Source organism: Pelophylax lessonae, assembly GCF_965119305.1.
Source record: "Pelophylax lessonae genome assembly, chromosome: 1".
Taxonomy (NCBI): Eukaryota; Metazoa; Chordata; class Amphibia; order Anura; family Ranidae; genus Pelophylax; species Pelophylax lessonae.
In genome coordinates this window covers 751,296,177-751,323,090 of record NC_138768.1, presented here as the reverse complement: position 1 = coordinate 751,323,090, position 26,914 = coordinate 751,296,177, and the positions used below count along the sequence as shown (strand labels likewise).

The following is a 26,914-nucleotide window of genomic DNA, read 5'->3' as shown; positions in this document are numbered from 1 at the left end:
TCAAAAGCAAAAAAAGCAACACATACAGTGGGGATCTAAAGTTTGGGCACCCAAACCATGGAAAGATGGAAATATCTCCAAAAGGCATCAAATTACAGATTAGACATTCTTATAATATGTCAACAAAAGTTAGATTTCCATCATTGACACTTTCAAAATTACAGAAAACAAAAAAATGGCGTCTGCAAAAGTTTGGGCACCCTGCAGAATTTATAGCATGCACTGCCCCCTTTGCAAGGCTAAGACCTGCCAGTGTCATGGATTGTTCTCAATCATCGTCTGGGAAGACCAGGTGATGTCAGTCTCAAAGGTTTTAAATGCCCAGACTCATCTGACCTTGCCCCAACAATCAGCACCATGGGATCTTCTAAGCAGTTGTCTAGAAAACTGAAACTGAAAATAGTCGATGCTCTCAAATATATCACTATATCACTATAAAGAGATACTTGTACAAATATGGTCTTCATGGAAGAGTCATCAGAAGAAAACCTCTTCTACGTCCTCACCACAAAAATCAGCATTTGAACTTTGCAAATGAACATATAGACAAGCCTGATGCATTTTGATAACAAGTTCTGTGGACCGATGAGGTTAAAATTTAACTTTTTGGCCGGAATGAGCAAAGGTACATTTGGAGAAGAAGGGGCACAGAATTTAATGAAAAGAACCTGTGTCCAACTGTTAAGCATGGGGGTGGATCAATCATGCTTTGGGGTTATATTGCAGCCATTGGCACAGGGAACATCTCACGAGTAGAAGGAAAAATGGATTCAATAAAATTTCAGCAAATTTTGGATGGTAACTTGATGCCATCTGTGAAAAAGCTGAAGTTAAAGAGAGGATGGCTTCTACAAATGGATAATGATCCTAAACACACCTCAAAATCCACGGGGGATTACATCAAGAGGCGTAAACTGAAGGTTTTGCCATGGCCTTCACAATCTCCTGACCCCAACATAATTGTAAATCTATGGATAGACCTTAAAAGAGCAGTGCGTGACAGACAGCCCAGAAATCTCAAAGAACTGGAAGACTTTTGTAAGGAAGAATGGGCAAAGATACCTCGAACAAGAATTAAAAGACTCTTGGCTGGCTACAAAAATCGTTTACAAGCTGTGATACTTGCCAAAGGGGGCAGTACAAGATATTAACTCTGCAGGGTGCCCAAACTTTTGCAGATGCCATTTTTTTGTTTTCTGTTATTTTGAAAGTGTAAATGATGGAAATAAAATCTAACTTGTGTTTTATAAGAATGTCAAATCTGTAATGTGATGCATTTTGGAGATTTTTCCACCTTTCTTAGGCTTCTTTATGCACATTAATACAAATTTTTACCTGGGGTGCCCAAACTTTCGATCCCCACTGTACATTAACATTCTCTTGTGATCCAGCCTGCTTTGCTGTGATATACTGCATTTCTGCAATGCACAACAAAGTTGAGACTATTTCTGAAAAGGACACAGTTACTAATGCCCCGTACACACGTTTCGATAATCGCAAGACAAAACTCGCTTTCGACCTGATCGCACGATAATCTGATCGTTAGTACACAGCTTTCGACAGTCGATCATGACAGTTCATCCAACAAAATCCGAAGGGACAAACAGGAAAACTTCTGTCGCACGACAGCCTCGCGAACGACAATCGTTTCATCAGTACACTATGCGTCCGCTAAAAATTGATCGACAAAGACCGCGCATGCTCAGAAACACTAAAATAGCACAGAAAAGGCCTGGCTGCCATTGTTTTTGTTTTGCACCCTCCGATATGTAGCTAAGCAACCAGGAAGCTTTTCCAGAATCGTACGACAAAAATCATACGGTTTGTACGCATTGTTGAATTCAATGTTAGTATTATGCAACAAAATGCGAATGATAAGTCGTCCGATTATCTGAACGTGTGTACGGGGCATTAGACTTTGTGGAACTGCCCCACCTCTAAGCTCATTTTGTATTTTTATTCAGCACAGCTGACACCAACACAGAGCTCTACCATACTTTTAGGCCTCATATGCATCTCCCTATTTTGTCTATTAGTTTACAAAGCAGCCACTTATAGAGTAGTTCTGACCACACGTGGACTTTGGGACAAATACTTGCTCTTCAAATGCAAGAGCGCTGATTTAGTAAAGGAACAGAAGCTGCTAAACTAGAAAAGTGAATACCCAATCATGTACAAAGAATAAAAAAATAATAATAAAAAAAAAAAACCACACACACACACACGCGGTCTGTTACTTGCCCATGGAAGGAGAAGCAGTAAAGTAATGAGCTCACCACTCTGTCACTCTCCTCCTATCAGCATGCTTCTTGTCAGAACATGAATTAGTTGGCTTTTCACACTCTCGCACTGCTTCTTCCTCTCACACTCCAGCACTGCTTTAATAGGCTAACAGGTCAAACTCCAGTACTTGTACAGCTTGTATTTAAAAATAAAATTTTAAGTAAAAGCCTTTTTTTGCTATAACCTGTACATGCTCGCTGGCCGGACTGGGAGACATTAAGGATCTAGGATATCCAGTCCGAAACCCAGTCCGACTATTGATTGCAGTTCTCTCAGGAACATAACAAGCTAAAAAAAATTTTAATTTTAACAAAGGTTCCCTTAAAAAAAAAAAAAAGAAAAAAAAAAAAAGCTAAGACCGAAGTCCCTGCCGGGAACTAGGTCCTACCCCTATACTAGGCAGAAAAACTGAATCCTATAGCAGAGTGAGTGGGTGTATGTCTTCAGAGACTGCCCCATAGGTGTGGTAAAGTATTTTCCTGCCTAGTGTCCTACTCTTGTAGGGGGCAGCATAACCCAATGGTTAAGAAGAATATGGAGCTGCGTCTGTCAATAAACGAGAGAGAAAGATATTTCTCCATCAACACAAAGGGGAGATGGATGGAGACAAGGTGCGTGCGCCCCCCCCCCCTCCCCCCGCTGGGACATTGTATTCGGACAGCTGCATCTGCCACTGTCAGAATACACTGATCAGCAGCTGCAGATTGAAAACAATCTTCCAACATGTCCCTTTGAAAGTAGTCGATCAAACGGGTAGAGACAGCCACACACACTAATCAAAATGTAGCTGGTCCCTGCTGAATCTGACACATTTCGCCCAATGAATGGCCAGTTTAAGTGACTTCTTGCAGCATTAATGACATGCATGTTTGCTGGTATGGACTGGGCTAATTCCATATTCTTTTACAAAATAAATTATAGTATGTGAGTGTGACACAAAAATGATATCTAGAATCAAAGAACAAAAATACCCAATTACTAAAGCTAGACTCAATGTTTACCGGTAATTTACTATGCCAGATTTTTAAAAGGTCATGCTTACATATACTGTGTGTGTAACTGCACCTTCAACCCCTTCTAAAATGAACGAGGTGTACATAGGATTTGCAAAATTTCTAGGAGAAATTACATAATGTGCCTAGCCCTTCCCCACAAAGAGCACAGCCGGTTTGTTATCCAACGCAATCAACCAGTTTGATCCTCATGCTAATCCACAGCAATCCATTAAGAGGCATTCAAAGCAATTCCTAGAGAGAATACCAGACATTGGGAACCATTACATAGAGGTGATTTTCTTCCAAGACTGACAGTAAATCCAGTAAGCCTTGTGCAGGTGTTCAAGACTGACACTTATGCCCCATACACACGTGCAGATTATCTGCAGACTTTTGTCTGCAGACTTACCTTTTCTTTGTAGTGCAAGGGCCTGCCGGATTGCATACAAATTGAAAGTGTTTAGGTTTGACCTCATATTACATGGTTTTGGTAAGTCTGCAGACAAAAGTCTGCAGATAATCTGCATGTGTGTATGGGGCATAAGCGACCAAAATCTGATGTAAGAACAGTTCCTGTTGTCAATAGCAAGCAACGAAATGACAACTTCCATTGTCCTTTGAAGGGAAGAAGATCCCTCACACCAAAATGTCCTTTGTGACTCAACTGATCTAGCTCTAAACAAGCTTCTTCCTCTGATTTTACCCCATAAGAGGCTTGTCAAAAAATAGGAGGGGGGATGAAACCGAATATTTTTATATAAATACACAAAACAAAGTTCTTCATTTAAAGTGTTTGTAAACCCAAATACAAAGGTTATTTAAATGGCTTCCTTTGTCTTGTAAATGTAGTTGCACACATTTGTTATATTAGTAAATGCTTAATAAGTGATCACCTTGCCAGTTTTTGCTTAGAGGCTAAGGTGAAAAAATTAGCCACAGACTTATGGTAGGTGGTGGTAGGTGTTCTGTTCACCAGACTTCTATTCGGATTACTTGTGCTTAGGTTGCTTAAAATAACATGTTGGGTTTTCTCGATTCACACAAGTTGGTTATGTGCAGTTCACAGGCACCACCTACCGTTATTTTTTGGTATAGCTTTAGTTCTGCTACATTACATATTGTAAACTCACAAAATGTGTTAATAAAGTTGTTAGGAACCAGAGCATTCTGGGGAGATTTCTACAGGAAGTCAATCAGCCACCATTTTAAAAAGATACAGCAGGGCAGCAAGGCATGTTTTCTCTCTCGCCATCACCCCTGAGAGAGCTTAAAAAGTGAGTTCTTGTTATCCCATCCTATATTATATATGTACTGATTGATGTTTATTTTTGTCAATTTGTAGTTTCACCTGGCTTGTTCTAATAAATTTGAGATCAAAGAAATATGGTATCTGAAGTTTATGGAGCAGGAAGGTTTAGCTCTCTGTCCTAGGGACAGAACAGTAGGGTGCCCTTCATGTTGGAGTTCAATGCGTTTAAGAAACAAAAATCGGGTCTTGTGATTTTTTTTGTGCATTCTTGTGCCCTGACAGCCCGTTTAAATTGGAAAGGCTGCCTTTCCACAACCCAGATAACCTCTGTGTCATATTGCACCTTAGCGCACCACACCAATGTGAAGAAAGGCTAAAGGTTTACCAACAAGATCCATAGAAACAGTGTGAAATTTTCTGCAGCTAGTATACCATGATTCCTTATATGTGGCCATGGTGATCTTATGCTGTCCTGTCCCTTGTCCCAGCTTTTCAGCTCCCCCTGCCAATAGCAGAAAGGCTGTGACTGGGCAGCACAAAGCTGCCTAGAGCAGTTTCTACAGACCGCACACCATACAATATGTAAGGTAGCACGCATTTATTCTCGAAAGCAGGGTTATAATTAAGTTACCGTATTTCCCGGCGTATAAGACGACTGGGCGTATAAGATGACCCCCCCTAATTTTCATCTACCGGTAATACTTATACTTAGGTTACCTTGGAGATATTATACTCAGCGTATAAGACGACCCCCCATTTTTGGGGGATTTTTTTGAGGTTCAAAAGTAGTCATACGCCAGAAAATACAGTAATTATAAGGATCATAGAGCTTGACGTAAAGTAGCAAAATTTAATCAAATATAAATATATGATAAATATAAATAGAGCATTTAGGCTGGAATCCAAAGGTCGCAATTAACCACTTAACGTCTGCTCACGTTGCTGCTACTGCAGCAATGTGGCTCGTTATCGTCTAGTGACGTAGTACTACGTCGCTAGACTCCTCCCCCTGTAGGCGCGCTCTTGCTGTTTTCAGTCACAGCGGGAGTGGGGCCAGGGGAGGAGCGGCGGCGATTTCCGCTGCTCTTCCCCAATCGTCGGGGAATCTAGTTTGGAAATCAGCCCGCCTGTGTAAACAGAGCGGGCGGATCTCCTAAATGACAGATCGCAGTGTTCAGCATAGCTGAACATGCGATCTGTCCCTGACTCACTCAGTTACCTCCCCCCACACACGTCAGTAAGCACCAGGCATACATTAACCCCTCCCTCTCCAATAAAATTAACCTCTTCCCTGCCAGTGTCATTTTTACAGTAACAGTGCATATTTATAACACTGATTACTGTAGTAATGTCACTGGTACCCCCAAAAGTTTCAAAAATGGCAGTCAAGGGTCCGATCTGTCCGCCACAATGTCGCAGTCCCGCAAAAAAAAAAAAAATCGCAGATCGCCGCCATTACTCGTTAAAAAAAAAAAAAACCAAAAATGACAGAAATCTTTCCCTTAGTTAGTAAACGCAATAACTTTTGCGCAAACCAATCAAAATACACTTATTGTGATTTTTTTTACCAAACATAGGTAGCAAAAAACAAATTGGCCAAAAATGTAAAAAAAATTAGATTTTTACATTTTTTTGGGGGGGGGGGGAATTTCATATAAAAAAATGTTAAAAATATTGTTATTTTTTCAAAATTGTCGCTCTTTTTTTGTTTATATCGCAAAAAGTAAAAAAAATCGCACAGGTGATCAAATACCACCAAAAGAAAGCTCTGTTTGTGGAAAAAAAAAAGGACGTAAATTTTGTTTGGGTACATTGTCGCACGACCGCGCAATTGTCCGTTAAAGTCGCACAGCGCTGAATCGCAAAAAGTGGCCCAGACGTAAGATAGCAAAATCCTCTAGTGGTACAGTGGTTAAAGAACATTGTGTCACGAAATGCAGACACCCAAATGGGTACATGTGAACACTGGTACTGCAGTCACGATTAAATATTTTAATAGAATTAAGGCATAATTAAAACCAAAACATTAATGAAAGCTGCAGATTAAAAAAAATGAAAATGTCTTTTGCATTAAACAAAAAGCTTCAAATGTTTTAAACTGACAGATGCAGAGCAAAGAAAACTTATAGCAGCATAACTTTTGCGGTTTTATTCACCATGCCATATTGGTGCATATTTAAGCTATTCCTGTTTGAGCTTTTACTATGCTCAAAGCATTAGCAAAAATGCAGTGGAGCTCCCCTGAAAAGAAACCTTTCTATTCACTCCAATGAAATACTTCCATTCAGAGCTTGCCTTAGTAGAGTTCCAGTCGTTTTTGCGTTTATTAAGTCAGCAGCCATAAAAAGTGTAGCTGCTGACTTTTAATACAATACAGGAGGGATGTTCAAAAGTATCAGTCACACAAGGGTTAACCACATATAAGTGCTATATGAACCCACCGATTATAATTACTAATGGCAGCAATAATAGTCATGAATGAAGCCAATGTAGTAAATAGAATATTGAAAAATTGACAGGACAACCAAACGAGAAGCAGGCACTCCCCACGCTCCCCTGCATTGGGTCACTGCACACCACAATCGGCTCTATAGCGGTTCAAGCTTTGTTTTGGTCCTTATTCCCCCAGAGTCGGACGTCACATCTGGGTCCCCTTCCCAGTTGGCACCCATCGTGGGTGATCAGAGCGGCCACAGACGGCGATCTTCCTTGCCTCCTATACTGGGCTTTGTGTGACCCCCTTTTTCAACCCTTCCCTGTCCAGAATTGAGGCATTCCGTTATCTCCTCACAGCGCGAGCAAGGCACAACTATCCACACTGCTGCATTGTTCCTGGCTGGTTTTATGCCTTCACACACATTGGATGGTCACCACAATGAGGTTTTAACCCCTTATTTGGCTTCACCATTGCAGATCCAGCAGGGGTCATTGTACAAGGTGTACTGCTGTTTTATACATACATGGAACTGATTTTGAATAACATGTTTCAATGTTCTATTTACTACATTGGCATCATTCATGACTATTATTGCTGCCACCATTAATCATTGGTGGATTCATATAGCGCTTATATGTGGTTAACCCTTGTGTGACTGATTAGGGAGCACGCATGCTCCGAATTGAGATGAATACATTGTAAAATCTCAGTTAATGTCAGTTGGTCTAAATCAGTAATAAATATATTTGGACACAACATGTATACTTGGGGTTATGTTCCTGTGCAGATTTTTTTAACTTAAAAGTTGACAGACAACCTTTATTAACAATATTATGTAATGTACTTTACAATGTTCTTGACATGTATTTCAGGTTTTTTTTTCATCTGGCCTTCAGATATGAAAGGCAGAGTGATTTAACACCGTTAAGATTTGTCATCAATTAAGTCACCATTAATTTTAATGGCCCAAAAAATGGCAGGCCAAATGGTCGGCCCTCACGCATGTTAACTTCCAATTTGGCCCTCTTTATAAAATGTTTGGTCACTCCTGGCCTAGGCGATCCGAGCGGAAGCAGATACCTGTAAAACCTAGATACCAGCTTTCCCCCCCAAGAAAACTACATGCCTAATGTGGCATGGGGGGAGGGTTGCGAGTTTAAAGCAGAAACCCCCCCCCCCAAACAAATACAATTATACAGGTTCAACAATTCCCACAAACAAGGTGGATGAAAGGATCCCTGCCCACCAGGGCATTGTATTCTGAAAGCAGCAGGTGCCACTTTTAGAATACATTGATCAGCGACTGCAGTTAATTGTCAGTAACCGCTGATTGAAGAATATTTTCCAACCTGTCCCTTTGATAGAAATCGCAAACGATTGACTTTTGTTCAGCGCAGGCTGCCACACATTCAATGAAATGAAGATGGACTCTGCTTAACTGGCTGAATTTTGATCAATGTATAGCCAACTTAAATCTGAATATTATCATAACCACCACAGTGGGACAGTTCTAAAGACACTCATGCTAAAGTTAACATTCAATGAAAGAAAACGTTCTCTCCCGATTATAGGCTCTAAAACTAGGAGGTGAAAAAGTTGTTAGTAGGTACCCCAGTACCATGGGCCTTACAATAAGTGTTGAGGTTTTAACATTAAGAGATACGATTGGCTTCATTTATCAAGGTAAGAACCATCTTATTTCAAACCTGCACTAAAAAATGACATATGGAAAGTGCAACTTTATATCAGCCTGTTTGTCGATATAAATACTTATTTTAATCTTTTTCCATTGTCAGTTCTTTTCATCAGGGTTCATTTGGGAAGCACAACTTTGTGCTCCCACAAATCATTAAATTTCTGGCAAGCAGATAGGTAATCATTTTGAGAAACATGCAAACAGAAACATACCTTTTCCCAGTGCACAATCTCCCAAGCACCATTCCTTAGAACTGAAGGAGGAAAGAAAACATTCAATCAGATCTATTACACAGTGCACTGAGAATTGCACAAAATAGCAGCCAAATTACATAAAGGTTTATCCAAAATCACCTTACAGGTAGATTTGACCGAGAACCATAAACATAATTAGAAGACTCTCACTGATTAACCATTTTCTTATGATTTAAAAGCTTTCTGATCAAGGGTACTGTGCTACTTTGTTGTGTGTGATACAGTGTGATTTTGTGACCCATAGACTTCAATGTAAACGTATCAAAAACACGTGTAGTAGTACAAGCCAAAAAGGCACAGCCGTTAAATTGCATCAAACTCGCACCTTCATCACATCATCATCATAAACCACTCACACAATGCAGAATCGCACCTCAAATACCATTAAAAAATAATTGCTTTAGTCCAGTGGTCTCAAAACTACAGCCCTTTGCTTGCTTTTATCCGGCCCCTGAAGCATTTTTTTCTGCCATTGATGCCAGCAATAACTGGATTTTTGTAAGAACTTACCGTAAAATCCATTTCTCGGAAGTTCATCAACAGACGCAGCTTCTTATCTTCATGAATAAGGGTTATGCTCCTCCTAGGAATAGGCACTAGGCAGGAAAAAAAAACGTAACCACGCCTATGGGGGCTGCCCCTGCAGGCATAACCCCTCAGACTCTGCTATCATCAAACAGTTTAGTTGCAAGCAGTATTAAGACAACAAAAAAACACATACCTAAGAAGTAGTGGGGTGGGTGCTGCGTCTGTCGAACTTCCGAGAAAAGGATTTTACGATAAGTTCTTACAAAAATCCAGTTTTCTCTATCGTTCATCGACAGACGCAGCTCCTTATCTTCATGACTCATAGGGATGTCCCAAAGCAATATAGTCAGGACGGGTGGGAAACAACGCAGAAGCAAAACATTAGGTCCCCAATGGCTAAACTTAGCCAACCAGGCAACATGGAGATAAACCAGGAACAACTGGAGCTCACCCGGAAAAAAGTGAATCCTCAAAGAGAAATTAAACAGAGTTTTCTTTTAAACTGCAGCCTGCAAAACCTTGCGGCCAAAAGAAGCATCCGCGGATGCCAACACATCTACCTTGTAGAATTTTGTGAATATATGCACAGATGACCAAGTTGCCGCCTTGCAAACTTGTAGCACCGACGTCTGATGGCGAAAAGTCCAAGAGGCAACTCAGTGCTCTCGTAGAACAAGCCTTCACTGGGAAAGGAGGAACCTGACCCCTCAGTGAATAGGCCTGTACCACCGTCTGCCTCACCCATCTGGAAATGGTCGCAGCAGACGCAGCCAATCCCTTACAAGCTTCATCAGTAAGGACAAAAAAAGTGTTTGATTTTCTAAAGGACTCAGTGGTCTCTAAATAAACCCTGATCACCCGAACCACATCCAAAGAATGCAAGGCATACTCCTTAGGATGCTGAGGTTCAGGGCAAAGTGAGGGCAACACAAAGTCTTCATTCAGATGAAAATCAGAAACCACCTTAGGAAGGAACGACTGATTAGGTCGAAGTACCACCTTATCCCCGTGTACCACCAGATAAGATGTGCGGCAAGAAAACGCCACCAATTCAGATACCCTGCGGGCAGAAGTGCTCGCCACGAAGAAGGCAACCTTCTGAGACAAAGAAAGCAGCGAAATCTATAGAATTTTTTCAAAAGGAGGCTTTTGAAGAACAGATAACACTAGATTTAGATCCCACGGAGGTAACAGGGATCGCCTCAGAGGAGCCATATGGCGCACTCACTGGATAACAGTCCAGATTAGGACATGCGTGGCTAAGGGGCGTTGAAAATATATAGCCAAAGCCAAAACGTGGCCTTCGATAGTACCCAAAGCCAACCGCTGTTCAACCCCTTTCTGCAAAAAGGCCAAACCCTAGCGATCGAAAACAAGCGAGGGTGCATCTTCAGCGATTCACACCATGAAATGTACAATTTCCACGTACAATGCTAGATCTTCCTGGCAGTTGACTTCAGAAAGACCCCTATCTCTCAACACCTGACTTTCAACAGCCATGCTGTAAAAGCCAGCAACTGTAAAGCAGGATGGAAGATTGGACCTTGAGACAGTAGATCTTCCCTGAGAGGAATTCTCCAAGGGGTATCGGCAACCAGCCTCATCAGGTCTGCGTACCAAGACCGGCGAGGCTAGTCTGGAGCCACCAGAATGACCGGAATGTTTTCCACCTCTATCCTGCGCAGAAGCCTCCGCAGGAGTTTCAACTGAGGAAATGCATAAATCAGCCAATACTGACCCCAAGGAGTCACCAGTGCATCTGTGGCGTCGGCCAGAGGATCCCGAGACCTGGCTACGAATCTCTGCACCTTTTTGTTGAGGTGAGAGGCAAAACAGATCGACCTCGGGAGTCCCCCACCAGACACACAGGAGGCAGAACATCTCCGGGTGTAGAGACCACTTCCCTCGATCCAACACCTGACTCCTCAGGTAATCGGACTGCCAGTTTTCCACACCTGGAACATGTACAGCAGAGAGGGCTGGAACAAAGCTTTCCACCGAGGCCAGAATTTTGGCCACCTCCTTGGCCAAGACACTCTTGGTGCCCTCCTGGTGATTGATGTAAGCCACAGCCGTGGCTTGGTCTGATTGAATCCAAGCCGGACAACCTTGCAGACGAGTCATCCAATGACTCAGACAAAGCTTTATCGCTCTGAGCTCCAAAACACTTATCGGAAGTTTTGACTCTTCCATTGTCCAGGTACCCTGGGCACAGAGATTCCCCAGCACCCCGCCCCAGCCTGACAGGCTGGCGTTCGTGGTTACCACCAGCCAAAACAATGGAAGGAAGGACTTGCCCTGGCACAGTGCTGGAGACTGAATCCACCACAACAGAGCAGATTTGGTGTTGTGGCTCAACCGAATCACAGAATCCAAGGACTTAGGATCCTTGTTCCCTTTTAACAAGAATCTACCTTTGCAAAGGCCTTATATGGAACTGAGCAAATGGAACCGCCTTGAAGGTCAATACCATCAGACCCAAGGCTCACATACAAACTGGTAGAGAGGACAGATTGTTGTCCAACAACAACTGAATTGCCCCCTGCAACTTTTGCAGCTTGTCCGGGGGAAGAAAAACCCTCGCCAAGGCTGAATCAAGACTCAAGCCCAGATAATCCAGTCTCAGAACCGGAGTCAGCACGGATTTCTTGAAATTTATGTTCCAACTGAACTCCTGAATGAGAGTCCGCTTTCAACAGGAGATCGTCCAGGTACCACAGTACCGCAATCCCCCGCCAGCGCAGTGCCAATACCAGTGCTAGTACCTTGGTAAACACTCGGAGTGGAGGCGAGACCAAAGGGCAATTGATAATGCTCCTCTGCTACCGCAAAGTGAAGAAACCGCTGGTGTCCAGCGTAGATAGGATGTTTAGATATGCGTCCTTGATATCTATGGAGGCTAAGAAATCTCCCTGATGCAGAGACGCTACTACCGTGCAAATGGACTCCATCCGAAACCTCTGTAACTGCACTAAGCGGTTCAGGGCCTTGAGATCCAGGATGGGACGCACCTTGCCTTCTTTTCTGGGCACGGTAAATAGGTTTGAATAAAACCACTGAAAACTTTCCTGAGCGGGAACCGGCACAAGCACTCCTTGCGACAGCAAGTCGTATACCGCCCTTCGTAAGTCCCTTAACCGGATTGGGGATAATGGAAGATTGGACGGGAAGAACCTGTCCAACGGACGAGACCGGAATTCGATCTTGTATCCTAATTGGATCAGTTTGTTAACCCATTTGTCCTGAATCAAGGAGGCCCAGGGTTCCTGAAAGAATCAAAGACGTCCCCCCACCCCAGACTCTGGTGAAGGAGACCCTTCATGCAGGTCCAGATTGGCCGGACTTAGATTTTCCCAACCATGGCTTCTTGGAACCCCCAGAAGACCTAAACGGTTTACCTTTTTCATGCGACCCAGAGGCACGAAAAATACGTTTGTGAGCAGTAAAGGAAGGCCCCCGCCTAGTACGCGGCGCCTTGCCCTTAGAGGATTGTGGCAGATTAGTGCTCTTACCCCCCGTAATACTTTTGATCAACTCGTCCAGGGAGGATCCAAACAGCATCTGCCCTGTAAAAGGAAGATCAGTCACAGCCTTCTTAGAAGCCTGGTCAGCCAACCAGCATTTTAGCCATACCATGCGCTTAATAGCAATCTCCACTGCGGACGTCCTGGCCACCAACAAAGTCCAGGAACGTATCACACATGAACACCAGGGCTTGCGTCAACTAGTCTATTAGTTCCAGTACCACAGGGGGAAGCCATTCCGTTCCCAAGTAACTTTTCAGTAACTTCACCCATTCAGCAGCAGTCTGCTCTACTAAAACATTCACAAAAGGTAGCCTTTAACATGTGACCTGCTACCACATGTAAATGGCGGGACAAGGATTCCACCCGTCTATCCACGGGATCCGGAAAGGTTGGAGACTCTTCTACCAGTACCAGAGTCACTTTTCAACCTGGCCACCGGAGAATCCACTTTCAGTGGTACAGTTCACCTATTGGTCACCGCCTCCGCAAAAGAATAATGGCGTGCAAAATGCTTAGGCACCACCAACATGTGCTTAATGCGTCGCCATTGTTCATCCACAATAGTATGAAACAATTCTGGACAAGGGAGCACCTTGCCCGATTTACGGGATTTGCGGGAGCCAAAAGATACCTGCGTATCTTACACTGTAGGTTCATCAACCAATTTTAAGGTTTCCCACACAGAAACTATCAGGGTTTCCACACATGAAGCCAGGTCCTCTTCACCGTCAAAATTTGAATACACCGACCCCTTAAGGTGGTCTGCATCCGCGGCTACCATATCTGTCTCAGAGTCGTGCCGATGGAGGCGAGGACGGACGTTTGCGGCTGGCAGCACCAGAAATGACAAAATCCACTTTTGACAACAGGCTTGCAAAAAAAAAAAAAAAAATGCAATTTCTGGCTGTGACTGTGAACCCGCAGACGCTTCCAGGGGGTCTGCAGATGAATTTTTATCCTGGTACTCCATTGCTCAAATAAAAACATTTTTTGTGTAATGTCCCTTTAAGACCACGAAAAACGTGGTCCCACCGCTATTACCGCGGATTCACAATCCCTGATTATTATGTAATAATAGCAGAGCAGAAGAGGAACAAACCCACAGGGAAACCAAGGAAGGTTACCAGACCACAGAGAAGCATCCAGCCTGAAAAAAACAAAACCATCACTGTCTGCACAGGAAGAGGAAGAAGCTCTGCCTCGATCATTACAAGCCATGCCGCATGCGTATCCATCCCACGGACCTCAAGAAAATGGCCGCTCATACATTCTCAATAGGGTATAGAAAATGTCTGCGTATGCAAACTAATGGGAACACAGAGATCATGAACCACAGCAAAATGGCAGCCCCCACGGCGCGCCATGTGGTCTCCAGGACCCCCAAAGGGGTCCCAGAACAATAGGCATCTAAACAATAGGTCCCACCCAGGATAGTCCACCCCCTCAAATAAGCACCACAACGTCCACATTATTACCACCCCCCCCAAGGTAAAACCTGCTAGGCGTAGGAGAATTCCAAGGGGTACACCAGATTAGTTCCACGGGGGACCAGGGAACTGAGGGAGCCCCTAAGGTCCGACCATTCCAGGGAGGGGCCCACGCCCACCCCGTGACTGCCAAGGCTGTCTGGGGGAACAATTTTACTCACCATACCACGGTACTAGGTGGGCGCCACTCCGAAACAGATCACCTCCCACCCAGGATGGGGGTGCTGTCAGCAATGGGGAAGCTGCGACTCAGGTCGTTCCAGGTCGATGCATCCCAGCGAGACTGTCCACTCACAGGCTCGTCCCAAACCATCGGGGGACTGTCGTGGCGAGGCCTAGTTCTGGACTATAACCTGCCCACGCTCTCTGGCCAGGCTGGGAGACCTTAAGGATCTAGATTATCCAGTGCGAAGTTGCAGCCGGCTATTGCTTGTAGTTCCTCTGGATCTTGGTCCTCAGGAACTAACTAGTTAAAAAATAAAATCACAAAGTTTCCCTGTTACAGCTAAGACTGAAGTCCCAGCAGGGAGCTAGGTCCTTTTCCTAACACTAGGCAGAACAAACTGTTTGATGATAGAGTCTGAGGGGTTATGCCTGCAGGGACAGCCCCCATAGGCGTAGTTACGTTTTTCTCCGGCCTAGTGTCTATTCCTAGGAGGAGGAGCATAACCCTATGAGTCATGAAGATGAGGAGCTGCGTCTGTCCATGAACGATAGAGAAAGGGCAGAATTCCTTCTGCTAACAAAAATAGGGCACTATTTCTCCCAATGACACAAATGACAAAAGCTGAGCACAGTCAGACCATGCTAACATCTGAAAGATAGTAAACTGGCCCTAAAGGGAACATAGAATACTACAGTGGAGAGGGTGAAAGGGACAGAGGACACTACATTGGGGATTGGAGGATGTGTAGGGGGACAAAAGGACATTGCACTGGGTAGGGAGGGGTTGTAAAGGGTGCAGAGGATATTGCTATAGGGGTGCAGAGAACATTACAGATGGGGGGGGGGGTGTGACAATGTGAAGGGGGACAGAAAACACTGCTATAGGGGGAGGGGCAGAGGACCCTACTATGAGGTGGAGGGGGGCAGGTGAAACTGCTGTAAAAGGGGGGCAGAGGTCACTGCTGGGGGGAGGGGGGTAGCACACTACTGTGAGGGGGATGATGTGAAGGTGGACAGAGGACACTAGTGCGGGTGCACAGGATGCTATGCTGTGTTTTTATTGGGGGCTTAATAGTTATTTTTTGTCCAGGTAGATCTTAACCTCCAAAAGGTTGCCTACCCCAGCTTTAAGTCCTGTAAGTTGCAGGTGGAAGGGGGCTCTCCATGGATGAGTTTTTACAGCACATCCCACAGATACTTGATTGTACTTAAATCTGGAGGCCTGAACACCTTAAAGACATCTTCCATTGTTCCTTGGTCCAGTTCTGATACTCATGTGCTTTGGCACTTTTGGCTGTGAACACGGGCCAGCATTGGTACCCTGACCGATTGAAGGTTACACAGTCACATACGCAACAGACTGCTATGAATTGTGTGTTCCGACACCTATCAGAATTTACTTTTTCAGCAATTTGAGCTACAGTAGCTCTTATATTGGATCGGGCTACTCACAGGCCAGCCTTCGCTCCTCATTTGCATCACGGACCAATGGTCAACCATGAACCTGTCAGCAGTTTGCCAGTTATCCTTCCTTGGACCACTTCTGGTGGGTCCTGACCACTGCAGGCCAAGCACATGCCACAAGAACTGCCCTTTTGGAAATGCTCTGACCCGGTTGTCTAGCCGTTACAATTTGGCCCTTGTAAAAGTCACTCAGATCCTTTCGCTTTCCCATTTTCTTTCATGCTTTCAACACATCAACTTCAAGGATAACAAGTTCATTTGCTGACCAATATACAGTGCCTTGTAAAAGTATTCACCCCCCTTGACTTTTTACCTTGTTTGTTACATTACAGCCTTAAGTTTAAGGTTTTGTTCATCTGAATTGTATGTGATGGATCAGAACACAATAGTCAAAGTTGGTGAAGTGAAATGAGAAAAAATATATAAATAAAACTATTTTTTAGAAATAGAAAACAGAAAATTGGCATGTGCGTATGTATTCACCTCCTTTTTTACGAAGCCCATAAAAAGCTGGTGCAACCAATTACCCTAAGAAGTCACATTAGTGAAATGATGTCCACCTGTGTGCAATCTAAGTGTTACATGATGTCATTACATATACATACCTTTTTTGAAAGGCCCCAAAGGCTGCAACACCTAAGCAAGAGGCACCACTAACCAAACAATTACATGAAAGTCAAGGAACTCTCCAAACAAGTAAGGGACAATGCTGTTAAGAAGTACAAGTTAGGGTTAGGTTATAAAAAAATATCCAAATCTTTGATGATCCCCAGGAGCACCATCAAATCTATCATAACCAAATGGAAAGAACATGGAACAGCAAACCTGCCAAGAGACGGCCGCCCACCAAAACTCACTGACCGAGCAAGGAGGGCATTTATCAGAGAGGCAGCACAGAGACCTAAGGTAACCCTGGAGGAGCTGCAGAGTTCCACAGCAGAGACTGGAGTATCTGTACATAAGAGAACAATAAGCTGTATGCTCCATAGAGTTGGGCTTTATGGCAGAGTGGCCAGAAGAAAGCCATTACTTTCAGCAAAAAAACAAAATGGCACGTTTTGACTTTGCGAAAAGGCACGTGGGAGACTCCCAAAATGTATGGAGGAAGGTGCTCTGGTCTGATGAGACTAAAATTGAACTTTTCGGCCATCAAAGAAAACGCTATGTCTGTCGCAAACCCAACACATCACATCACCCAAAGAACACCATCCCCACAGTTAAACATGGTGGTGGCAGCATCATGCTGTGGGGATATTTTTCAGCAGCCAGGACTGGGAAAATGGTCAGAGTTGAGGGAAAGATGGATGGTGCTAAATACAGGGATATTCTTGAGCAAGACCTGTACCGCTCTGTGCGTGATGCTAGGACGGAGGTTCACCTTCCAGCAGGACAATGACTCCAAACACACTACTTAAGCAACACTTGAGTGGTTTAAGGGGAAGCATGCAAATGTGTTGGAATGGTCTAGTCAAAGTCCAGACCTCAATCCAATAGATAATCTGTGGTCAGACTTAAAGATTGCTGTTCACAAGCGCAAACCATCCAACGTGAAGGAGCTGGAGCAGTTTTGCAAGGAGGAATGGGCAAAAATCCCAGTGGTAAGATGTGGCAAGCTCATAGAGACTTATCCAAAGTGACTTGGAGCGGTGATTGCCCCAAAAGGTGGCTCTACAAAGTATTGACTTTAGGGGAGTGAATAGTTATGCACATTGACCTTTTCTGTTATTTCGTCCTATTTGTTTTTTGCTTCACAATTAAAAAAAAAAAAAATCTTCAAAGTTGTGGGCATGTTGTGTAAATTAAATGATGCAAATCCTCAAACAATCCATGTTAATTCCAGGTTCTGAGGCAACAAAACATGAAAAAATGACAAGGGGGTGAATACTTTTGCAAGGCACTGTATACCACCTACTTTCAAGTGCCACTGAAATTATATAATCAATGGTATTTACTTTATCTGTCAGTGGTCATAATTTTCTAAATGAGCAGTGTACTGTATAATGTAGTGGCAGAATATTTCAGTTTTTCTCCAAGTAGGAAAAAGCTAAATGTTTTTTGTATACCAGGGAGAGAGCAGTACCACAAATAATGGGATTTTTGACTAACCGTAAAATACATTTCTCTGATGTTCATTGACAGACACAGCTCTTGATATTCTTAACCAATGGGTTATACCACCACCTACTGGAGTAGGACACTAGACAGAAAAAAAGTCTGGCTAGGTCTATGGGCAGTCCCAGGGGGTATACTCCCTCTCTCTGCTATAGGTATTCAATTTTGTTACAAGCAGTGTCAGAAGACTACAACTCCACAGAGGGGTGGGTGCTGTGTCCGCTGATTATCAGAGAAATGGATTTTACGGTAAGTCAAAAATCCAATCTTCTTTCGTTCATTGACGGACACAACTCCTGATATTCTTAACCATTGGGACGTCCCAAAGCAGTATTAAATATGAGGGGTGGGAACAGTGAAACAAATTCCCAAGGCAAACTATAGCCAACCAGGTAAACAGGAGCACAACCAAAACAACTGGAGCTCACCTGAAAAAAAAAAAAACAATACACCCTCAAAGAGGACCAGGTCCTCTAAACAGCAGCCTGCAAAACCTTGCCCAAGGAAGCATTCACAGATACCAACACATCCACTTTATAGAACTTTGTGAAAGTGTGCACTGATGACCAGGAGGCCGCTTTGTAAACATGCGCCTGATGATGGAAGGCCCAGGAGGCACTGAACGCCGAGTATAGTGCGTCTTGACAGGGAAAGGAGGAACCTGACCCTTGATGGAATAGGTCTGAATCCCTGTCTGTCTGATCCATCTGTAAATGGTTGCAGAGGAAGCGGGCAATCCTTTCCAAGGTCCATTCGTAAGCACAAATAATGAGTCTGACTTCCTAAAAGACTCCATAGCTGCCAGGTACACCCTAATTGCCTGGACCACATCCAAGGCATGCAAGGCAATTTCCTTCGGATGTTTAGGCCTGGGGCACAGGGAAGGCAACACAATGTCTTCATTCAAATGAGAATTAGAGACAACCTTTGGAAGGAACGACAGAAAGGGACAAAGAACCACCTTATCTCTATGAGCCACCAAGTAAGGTGAACGACAGGCTAACGCCATCAATTTCCGGCACCCTACACGCAGAAGTGATAGCCACCAAGAAGGCCACCTTCTGGGACAGCGTAAGCAGGGGAATCTCCATTAGATTCTCAACAGGAGCCTTCTGAAGGACAGAGCATCAAATTGAAGTTTCGAGGCATCAACAGAGACCGCATTGGGAGGGGCCAAGTGCCTAACTCCTTGAAGAAAAGTACACAACAGGGAGTGTGTGGCCAAGGGCTGTTGAAAGAAGGCTGAGGCCGACAACTGACCCTTGACAGTACTCAAGGCCAGTTTCTGCTCAACCCAAACCTCCCCCCCCCGTTGAGGAAAGGTCAAGATATGAGCCACAGAGAAAGAGCGGGGGATGAACCCCAAGAGATTCTCACAATGCAATGTACGACTTCCACGTACAATGGTAGATACGAGTAGATTTCCTAGCTTTTAACAGCATTGGAATCACAGATGAAGACAAACCTCTATCCATCAGCACCTGGCGTTCTAACAGCCAAGCAATCAAAGCCAGTGACTGTAAAGTAGAATGTAAGATTGGTCCTTGGAAGCTTCCTCTCAGGGAGTATCCGCTGTCCCACGGAACATCGGCAACCAGCGGCACCAGATCCGCGTATCAAGCCCAGCAAGGCCAGTCCAGAGCCACTAAGATGACCGAAATCTCTTCTGCCTCAATCCTGCGTAGAAGTCTTGGCAGAAGCTTGGGAGGGAAGGCGTAAATCAGATGATACTGACCACGGAAAGCCACCAGCGCATCTGTGGCGTCCGCCAGAGGATCCCGTGACCGAGCCACAAACCTCTGCACCTTTCTGTTGAGCTGAGACGCCAGCAGATTCACCTCGGGGATGCCCCACCGGTGACACAACTAATGAAACACCCCTGAATGAAGGGGCCACTCCCCTTGGGCCAACACCTGCCAACTGAGGTACTCCGCCAGCCAGTTTTCCACCCCAGGAATGTGTACGGCGGAGAGGGCTGGAACAAAGCATTCTGCCCACTTTAGAATGCCGGCTACCTCCAGAGCCACCAGAACACTTCTTGTGCCCCCCTGGTGATTGACATAAGCCACAGTCATGTCATTGTCCGATTGAATGCGCACTGAAGACAATCCATCCAATGGTCCAGGCACAGTCTGATTGCTCGGAGTTCAAAGACCTCAATCGGTAGTCTGGACTCTTCCAGTGTCCAGAGCCCCTGAGCAGAATTTTTGCAGAGGACGCCTCCCCAGCCGGTCAGGCAGGCATTCGTGGTGACCACTGTCCAATACAAGGGGAGGAAGGATTTGCCCAGACGAAGCATCAGGGATGAAGTCACCATATCAGGGAATCCTTCAATCCCCAGCTTAGCAGGATCAGATTGTCCAGAGAGTGCGTAGTCTTGTCCCATTTGGTCAAAATCTCCCTTTGCAGGGATCTCCTATGGAACTGTTCAAATGGAACCATCTCGAAGGTAGATGCCATCAGGTCCAGCACCCGCATGCAAGTCCGGAGGGATGACCATCTGCTGGACAGCAGGATGACGAATTGCAGCCTGCAATTGCTGGAGCTTGTCCAGAGGAAGGGGCACTCTGGCTAAGGCCGAGTCCAGAGTCAGACCTAGAAAGTTAAGCTTTGTGGACGGGACCACAGCAGACTTCTGAAAATTCAGAATCCAGCCGAACTCCCTGAGAGTTGGTATGGTGATTTCCAGGTTTTCCACCAGAGCAGTAGAGACTTCATTCGCCGAAGGACGTCGTCCAAGTAGCCCAGTACCGCGATCCACCGTTGGTGTAGCAACGCTAGCACCAGGGCAAACAATTTGGTGAAGACCCGAGGAGCAGAGGTGAGACCAAAGGGTAACGCCACAAACTGATAATGCTCCTCTCCCAAGGCAAGAAAATCCCGTCTATGCAGGGATGCCACCAATGTGCGAATGGATTCCATTCTGAACTTCTGCACTCGCACAAAGCAGTTCAGCGCCTTAAGGTCCAGGATTGGACGCACCTTGCCTTCCTTCTTGGGAACTGTAAAAAGGTTTGAGTAAAAACCCTGAAAATGTTACCAAGTCAGATATGGGACAATCACCCCTTCAAGTAACAGGTCTTGTACCGCCCCAAACAGACCCTGTAAGCGGTCCGGGGACAGGCACAAGTTGGAAGGAAAGAACCTTCTTGGGAGACCAGAGAGAAACCCAATCTTGTAGCCGGACCTTTATGGACCCATTTGTCTTGTACCAGGGAAGTTCACGGGTCCTGAAACCAGCGAAGACATCCCCCCCCAACCCTGATACGGGTGAGGGCACACCTTCATGCTGAAGGAGCCCACTCTCGGCTTGCTAGACCAGAGGAGGCCCTGAAAGGCTTTGAGCCCTTGTCAGTCAACCCTGAGGAACAAAAAAAACTTCCGTTAAGCAGAGAAGGAAGGCCCACGTCTATGACGAGGGTCCTTGCCCTTAGTAGCCTGCGGAAGAAAGGTACTCTTTCCCCCTGTGAGACCTTTAATGATGTCATCCAGGGTAGCTCCAAACAGGTGATCTCCTTGAAAGGGAAGGCCAGTCAAGGCCTTTTTCGAAAATCTGGTCCGCAGACCAGAATTTGAGCAAAAAGACACGCCGAAGGACCACTCCTGAAAAAGAGCCGAGCCACTAGGGGAGCCATAAATTGCAGTCCCTGGACCAGCTGGTCTGCCAGCGCAGCAAAGGCAGGGGGGAGCTTTTCTCCCTCCAGGTCACGGCGTAAAAACTTAGCCCACTCAGGGTTTGCAAAACCAGGGCAATGGTGAATACCGGCCTCAGTGCCAAACCAGCCATATTGCGGGCCACAGCCTCTGCCTTCCTGCTGGATCCTTAAAGGTGACTTTTCAACCGGAATCATGGTTGCCTTGTTCAATCTGGAAAGCAGAGGGTCCACCAGCGGGTGGAACAGTCCACTTCTTAAGAAGTGACTCTTCATAGGGGCATCGCCTAGCAAATCGCTAAGGGATCCCAAGGGGACACGTTGGTTGTTCCAACTCTGTAGTGACAATTCTGTCAAAATAGGCGGGGAAAGGAAACACCCCCCCCAATCGCCAGCATAGTGCCAGGAGGTGGACCAGAACACCCACACAGCCCCAGCATAAGTGGAGGGTGGGTTAAGATGGGGGGGGGGGCAGATGAAGGGGGGTGCCTGACGGGAAGGAGGGGAACCCGGGGGTCAACCTCTCAAGGAGGGGCCCACGTCCACCTCAAAACTCTCCAGGGGCAGAGGGGACAGCCACTCACCATACCAGGAACCAGGTGGGCACTGCTCCAGACAGAACCTCTCGCCATCTAAATGGGGGCTGTCGGCCAGGAGGAACGCTGTGACTCGGGCCAAGACTTGGTCGTATGGGATCTCACGAGGCATTTAACTTGCAGGCTAGCTCCCATCCAGTGGGGCTATGTCGTGGCCGGCCTAGTGCGGAGCGGAGGTCTGCGCGTGCTCGCTGGCCAGATTGAGGTTACCACTGGATCTAGATTATCCAGCCCGTTGCCCAGTCCGGCAGTTGATTGTAGATCTCACAGAAAAAAAACAGGAGAAAGATTTCTATCTAAAGAAAAAAATTTGCCAGCACCAGAGATCCCAGCAAGGAACTAGGACCTTACTCCTGAATAGGCAGAAAAAAATTGAGGACCTATAGCAGAGAGAGGGAGTATATCCCCTGAGACTGCCCACAGGCATAGGCAGACTTTTTTTCTGCGTAGTGTTCTACTCCTGTAGGGGGCAGTATAACCCAATGGTTAAGAATATCAGGAGCTGTGTCCATCAATGAACTAAAGAGTAACTGTGTTTTAAGCACCCTTCAGGGTATACGGCTTCTCTGATCATCAAGACTATTGCTGAATGCCAGCAGATGAAAAATGAAACATCTTCAGGCGAGTTCAACAGGATCACGTCATAAAACTGGTTCCAAAAAAGATGCCAGCAGACCAGGTGGTTCAACAGTGCTAGAAAAAAACAAAATAACACCACCCACACAGCTAGGAAATCACAAGACCTACCTTGAGTTTTTTTCTTGTTCACATAATTGTCAGCTTTGTGTCGTTTCTGTAAGAAACAAAAATCAGGATGGTTACTAACAAAAGGAGCATTGCTTCTATCAGATATTGTGAAAGGGCACTTTTCTGGTGCTTGATTTATTAATGAACTCTCTTATAACAGGTTGTGGTTTACAAGAATAAATAGGGGAAAAAAACACAACAGTTTCTATTTACAGTTTGCAATTGTGTAAGTACATCGGGGAGCCATATCTTCCCATCACACATCCAGTGTATGTTTTCTGTTACAGTGCTAAAATTTCTCCTCTTGGAAAAAAAAAACACAGTTACTACAAAGTAACAGATAAATACATGGTTGGAAAACTAAGGCTAGGTTCACACCTGTGGGGCCCATACAAATTCCCGCAGCTGCAACTACCTGCACAGTGAAAGGTGGGACCGGGGGGTGGGTGCCAATCCCAATGGCACGCCGCCCGCACTGAAAAACGCACCCACACTGGGAGCCGTGCTGTGCTCCTGGTGCATGTGCCGGCTGAAATTTCCAAAGTAGTGCAGGTACTGCTTTCCTGCATTTAACGGGGAACGGCAGCCCATTCAAATTAATATGCTGCTGTGCCTGAGCAAACGCTGGTCACATGACCTGCACAAGTGTAAACCTAGCTTAAAAGGTGACTGAATTCTAGTGCTGTCCCTCCTATCCCAGCAATATTTGTACATTAAAAAGGAGCGAATTTAAAGTCATATTTTGGTACTCATAATAGTTTGCTTTAAACATACACTTCATAAATGCACTATAACAAACTGCACCTATCCTTCCTAGCCCTACTGACCCAAGTAAGCTACCTACCCAGCCCTAGATGTATACTTCTCTGCATAGCACATCCTGCTGTAGAGCTGCAGCCAAAATATTTTTAATAGCCACACCTGCACAGTCAATGCACATAGACTTCACTATAGGATTGTCTCAAAGGCAAAGTAAATCAACCCTTGGTGCTCTGGATTGAAACAAGTACACAGTGTATAGGAATATAAAAACAATCAAGTACACAGTGTATAGGAATATGCATTGTTCATATTTAATGTCAAAGGCGGTAGTATACTTCCCTTTTTAACTGTTACCTACAGGTAAGCCTAAAAAAAGGCTTATCTGTAGGTAAAATTAAATATCTCCTACACCTACACGGTTTAGGAGATATTCGCCCTGCATGCAGCCGCTGACACCAGCGGTGCATGTGCTCTGAAGGTCCGGCTCCTTGCCAGAAATTGAACTCCCGCGCGCATGCATGGAAGTGACGTCATCGCGGCTATGGCCACTCACAGCGCCGGAGCAGCCGCACCCGGAAGAGACGCTGAGGGAAGAGGTCAGCTGCCTCAGCGGTGTCCAGGAGACAGTGTCGGGGCTAGGTTCTAAGGTAAGTATTTCATAATGAGCTAGTATGCGATGCATATTAGCTCATTATGCCTTTGTCCTGCAGGGTTTTTTTTTTTTTTTTTTTGAGGATACAACCGCTTTAAGTCTTTTGCTCTAGCAACTTCTATCAGACTGCACAGCCAGATCAGTGATCTCGCTTTTCTCTACTGCAGCTGCAATACAGCTTGGTTATCACCTGTCTCCAGTTAGAGGACAACAACGCTGACCACATCAACACGGTATGTAAACCTGGCAGCTATCATGCAAAACTTTGTGAATGTGATCAGGCAACCCCAATGGATGATGCTCATAACCACAAGTTTAGGCTCCTTTCACACGGCCGCTCCGTGTGTCCGCAAATCATCCCATCCGTTTGCGGATGATTTGCGGACATAATGTAAGTGAATGGCACTGCGGGTGTCAGCGAAATACCATCCGCTGACACCCGATTTTCCTCCTTTCAGTTCTGTTCCGTTTTTACAAATGGAACAGAACCCCATTTTTCCTTCCGTGTAAAAAACGGAAAGGAAGGAAAATCGGATGTCAGCGGTGTCATCCGCAGTGCCATATACTTACATTATGTCCGCATATCATCCGCAAACGGATGGGATGATATGCGGGCACACGGAGCAGAAATGTCATCCGCTCCGTGGAAGAAAAAAAAAAAAAAGTCCCGCAGCGGACCTTTCACACGGAGCGGCCGTGTGAAAGGAGCCTTACAGTGTTCCTCTTTTGCAAATTTCCCATTCTGCTGATTGCCAGCTTCTTTGCCTTTTATTCTGTAATGTGAGCCAGCAGCTGAGTGGATGCCAATCAAATTCTCAACTCTGCAGTGCAACCTCCTCTGTGCTCTTCTCTGTTCAGGCACCAGCTGCTCTGACTAATAGAAAATTTGCTTACCCAAAAGATAAGAGACCACCTCTCCCCCCGCCACTGATCTGATCCCAGCCACATCTGCCCAGTCAGTTTTGTACATCTTAGAGTGCCTACTTTAGTTTCTCTTCCCAGTCATCTCCAACTCCTCTCTCACATACTTGCACATAGACCTTAAGGCCAATTTAGATAGGAACCAATTAAACTTATCAGCAGGCCTTTGGAGTGTGGGAGAAAACCAGAGCAACTAGAGGAAACCCTCGTAAGCTGAAAGAGAACTTTCGAACATGCAGGCTTGTCCTTGTTAGGGATAGAACTTGGGACTATAGTGATGCAAGACAGGAGTGCTAACCACTAAGCCATCCTATTTTAGCAGCACAAGCACTCTCCAGAAGTTGTTCTAATTTACCCCCCACGTGTCATATCACCGTCTTACTTCTTAGAACACAAAAGCCATTGCTTGCTTAAACTACAAAACTTCTTTTCTCCAAAACTGTGTCAGGTCCCATGAAAACTGATGGCTGGGACGTTCAGTACAGATTACTAATAACAGTGCCGCAGGTGAACAATGCATATAAACTCAGCAGAATAAAGACTGAATCCCAGATGTACAACTCTACTGCTTTACTAGAGATAAAAGGGAAAATGTAAGGGAGAGAGAGAGATAGAGAAAGAGCGAGAGAACGAGAGAACGAGAGAACGAGAGAAAGCGAAAGAAAAAGAAAGAGCGAAATAAAGCGAAAGAGCGAAAGAGAAAGGAGAGAGAGAGGAAAGAATAGAGCGAGAGAGAGAGAGAGAGAGAGAGGAGAAAGAAGAGAGAAGAAGGGAGAGAGGGGAGAAGAAAGCAAGGGAAAATGTGAACGATAATTGATAATTGGGGGGGGGAGAGAAGAGAGAGAGGGGGGGGAAGAAGAGAGAGAGAGAGAGGGGGGGGGGGGAAGAAGAGAGAGAGAGAGAGAGAGGAGGGGGGGGGGAAGAAGAGAGAGAGAGAGAGAGAGAGAGAGGGGGGGGGGGAAGAAGAGAGAGAGAGAGAGAGGGGGGGGGGAAGAAGAGAGAGAGAGAGAGAGGGGGGGGGGAAGAAGAGAGAGAGAGAGAGAGAGAGAGAGAGGGGGGGGGGGAAGAAGAGAGAGAGAGAGAGAGAGAGAGGGGGGGGGGGGAAGAAGAGAGAGAGAGAGAGAGAGAGAGAGGGGGGGGGGGAAGAAGAGAGAGAGAGAGAGAGAGAGAGAGGGGGGGGGGGAAGAAGAGAGAGAGAGAGAGAGAGAGGGGGGGGGGAAGAAGAGAGAGAGAGAGAGGGGGAAGAAAGAGAGAGAGAGAGAGGAGGGGGGGGGAAGAAGAGAGAGAGAGAGAGAGGGGGGGGGGAAGAAGAGAGAGAGAGAGAGGGGGGGGGGAAGAAGAGAGAGAGAGAGAGAGAGAGGGGGGGGAAGAAGAGAGAGAGAGGAG

The 26,914-nt window shown here is 45.4% G+C and overlaps 1 protein-coding gene across 4 annotated transcripts in view; it reads right to left on the bottom strand.

Moving 5' to 3' along the window:
• ATP8A1 (ATPase phospholipid transporting 8A1) overlaps window positions 1-26,914 on the bottom strand; it is a 473,872-nt gene that overhangs the window by 260,931 nt on the left and 186,027 nt on the right. For all 4 annotated transcript variants that reach the window (XM_082272128.1, XM_082272127.1, XM_082272129.1 and 1 more), the window contains 2 exons: window positions 23,194-23,239; window positions 8,873-8,913 (listed from right to left, as the gene is read on the bottom strand). In XM_082272128.1, the coding sequence (XP_082128254.1) occupies window positions 8,873-8,913; window positions 23,194-23,239 (87 nt within the window). The remainder of the gene's footprint in view (window positions 1-8,872; window positions 8,914-23,193; window positions 23,240-26,914) is intronic.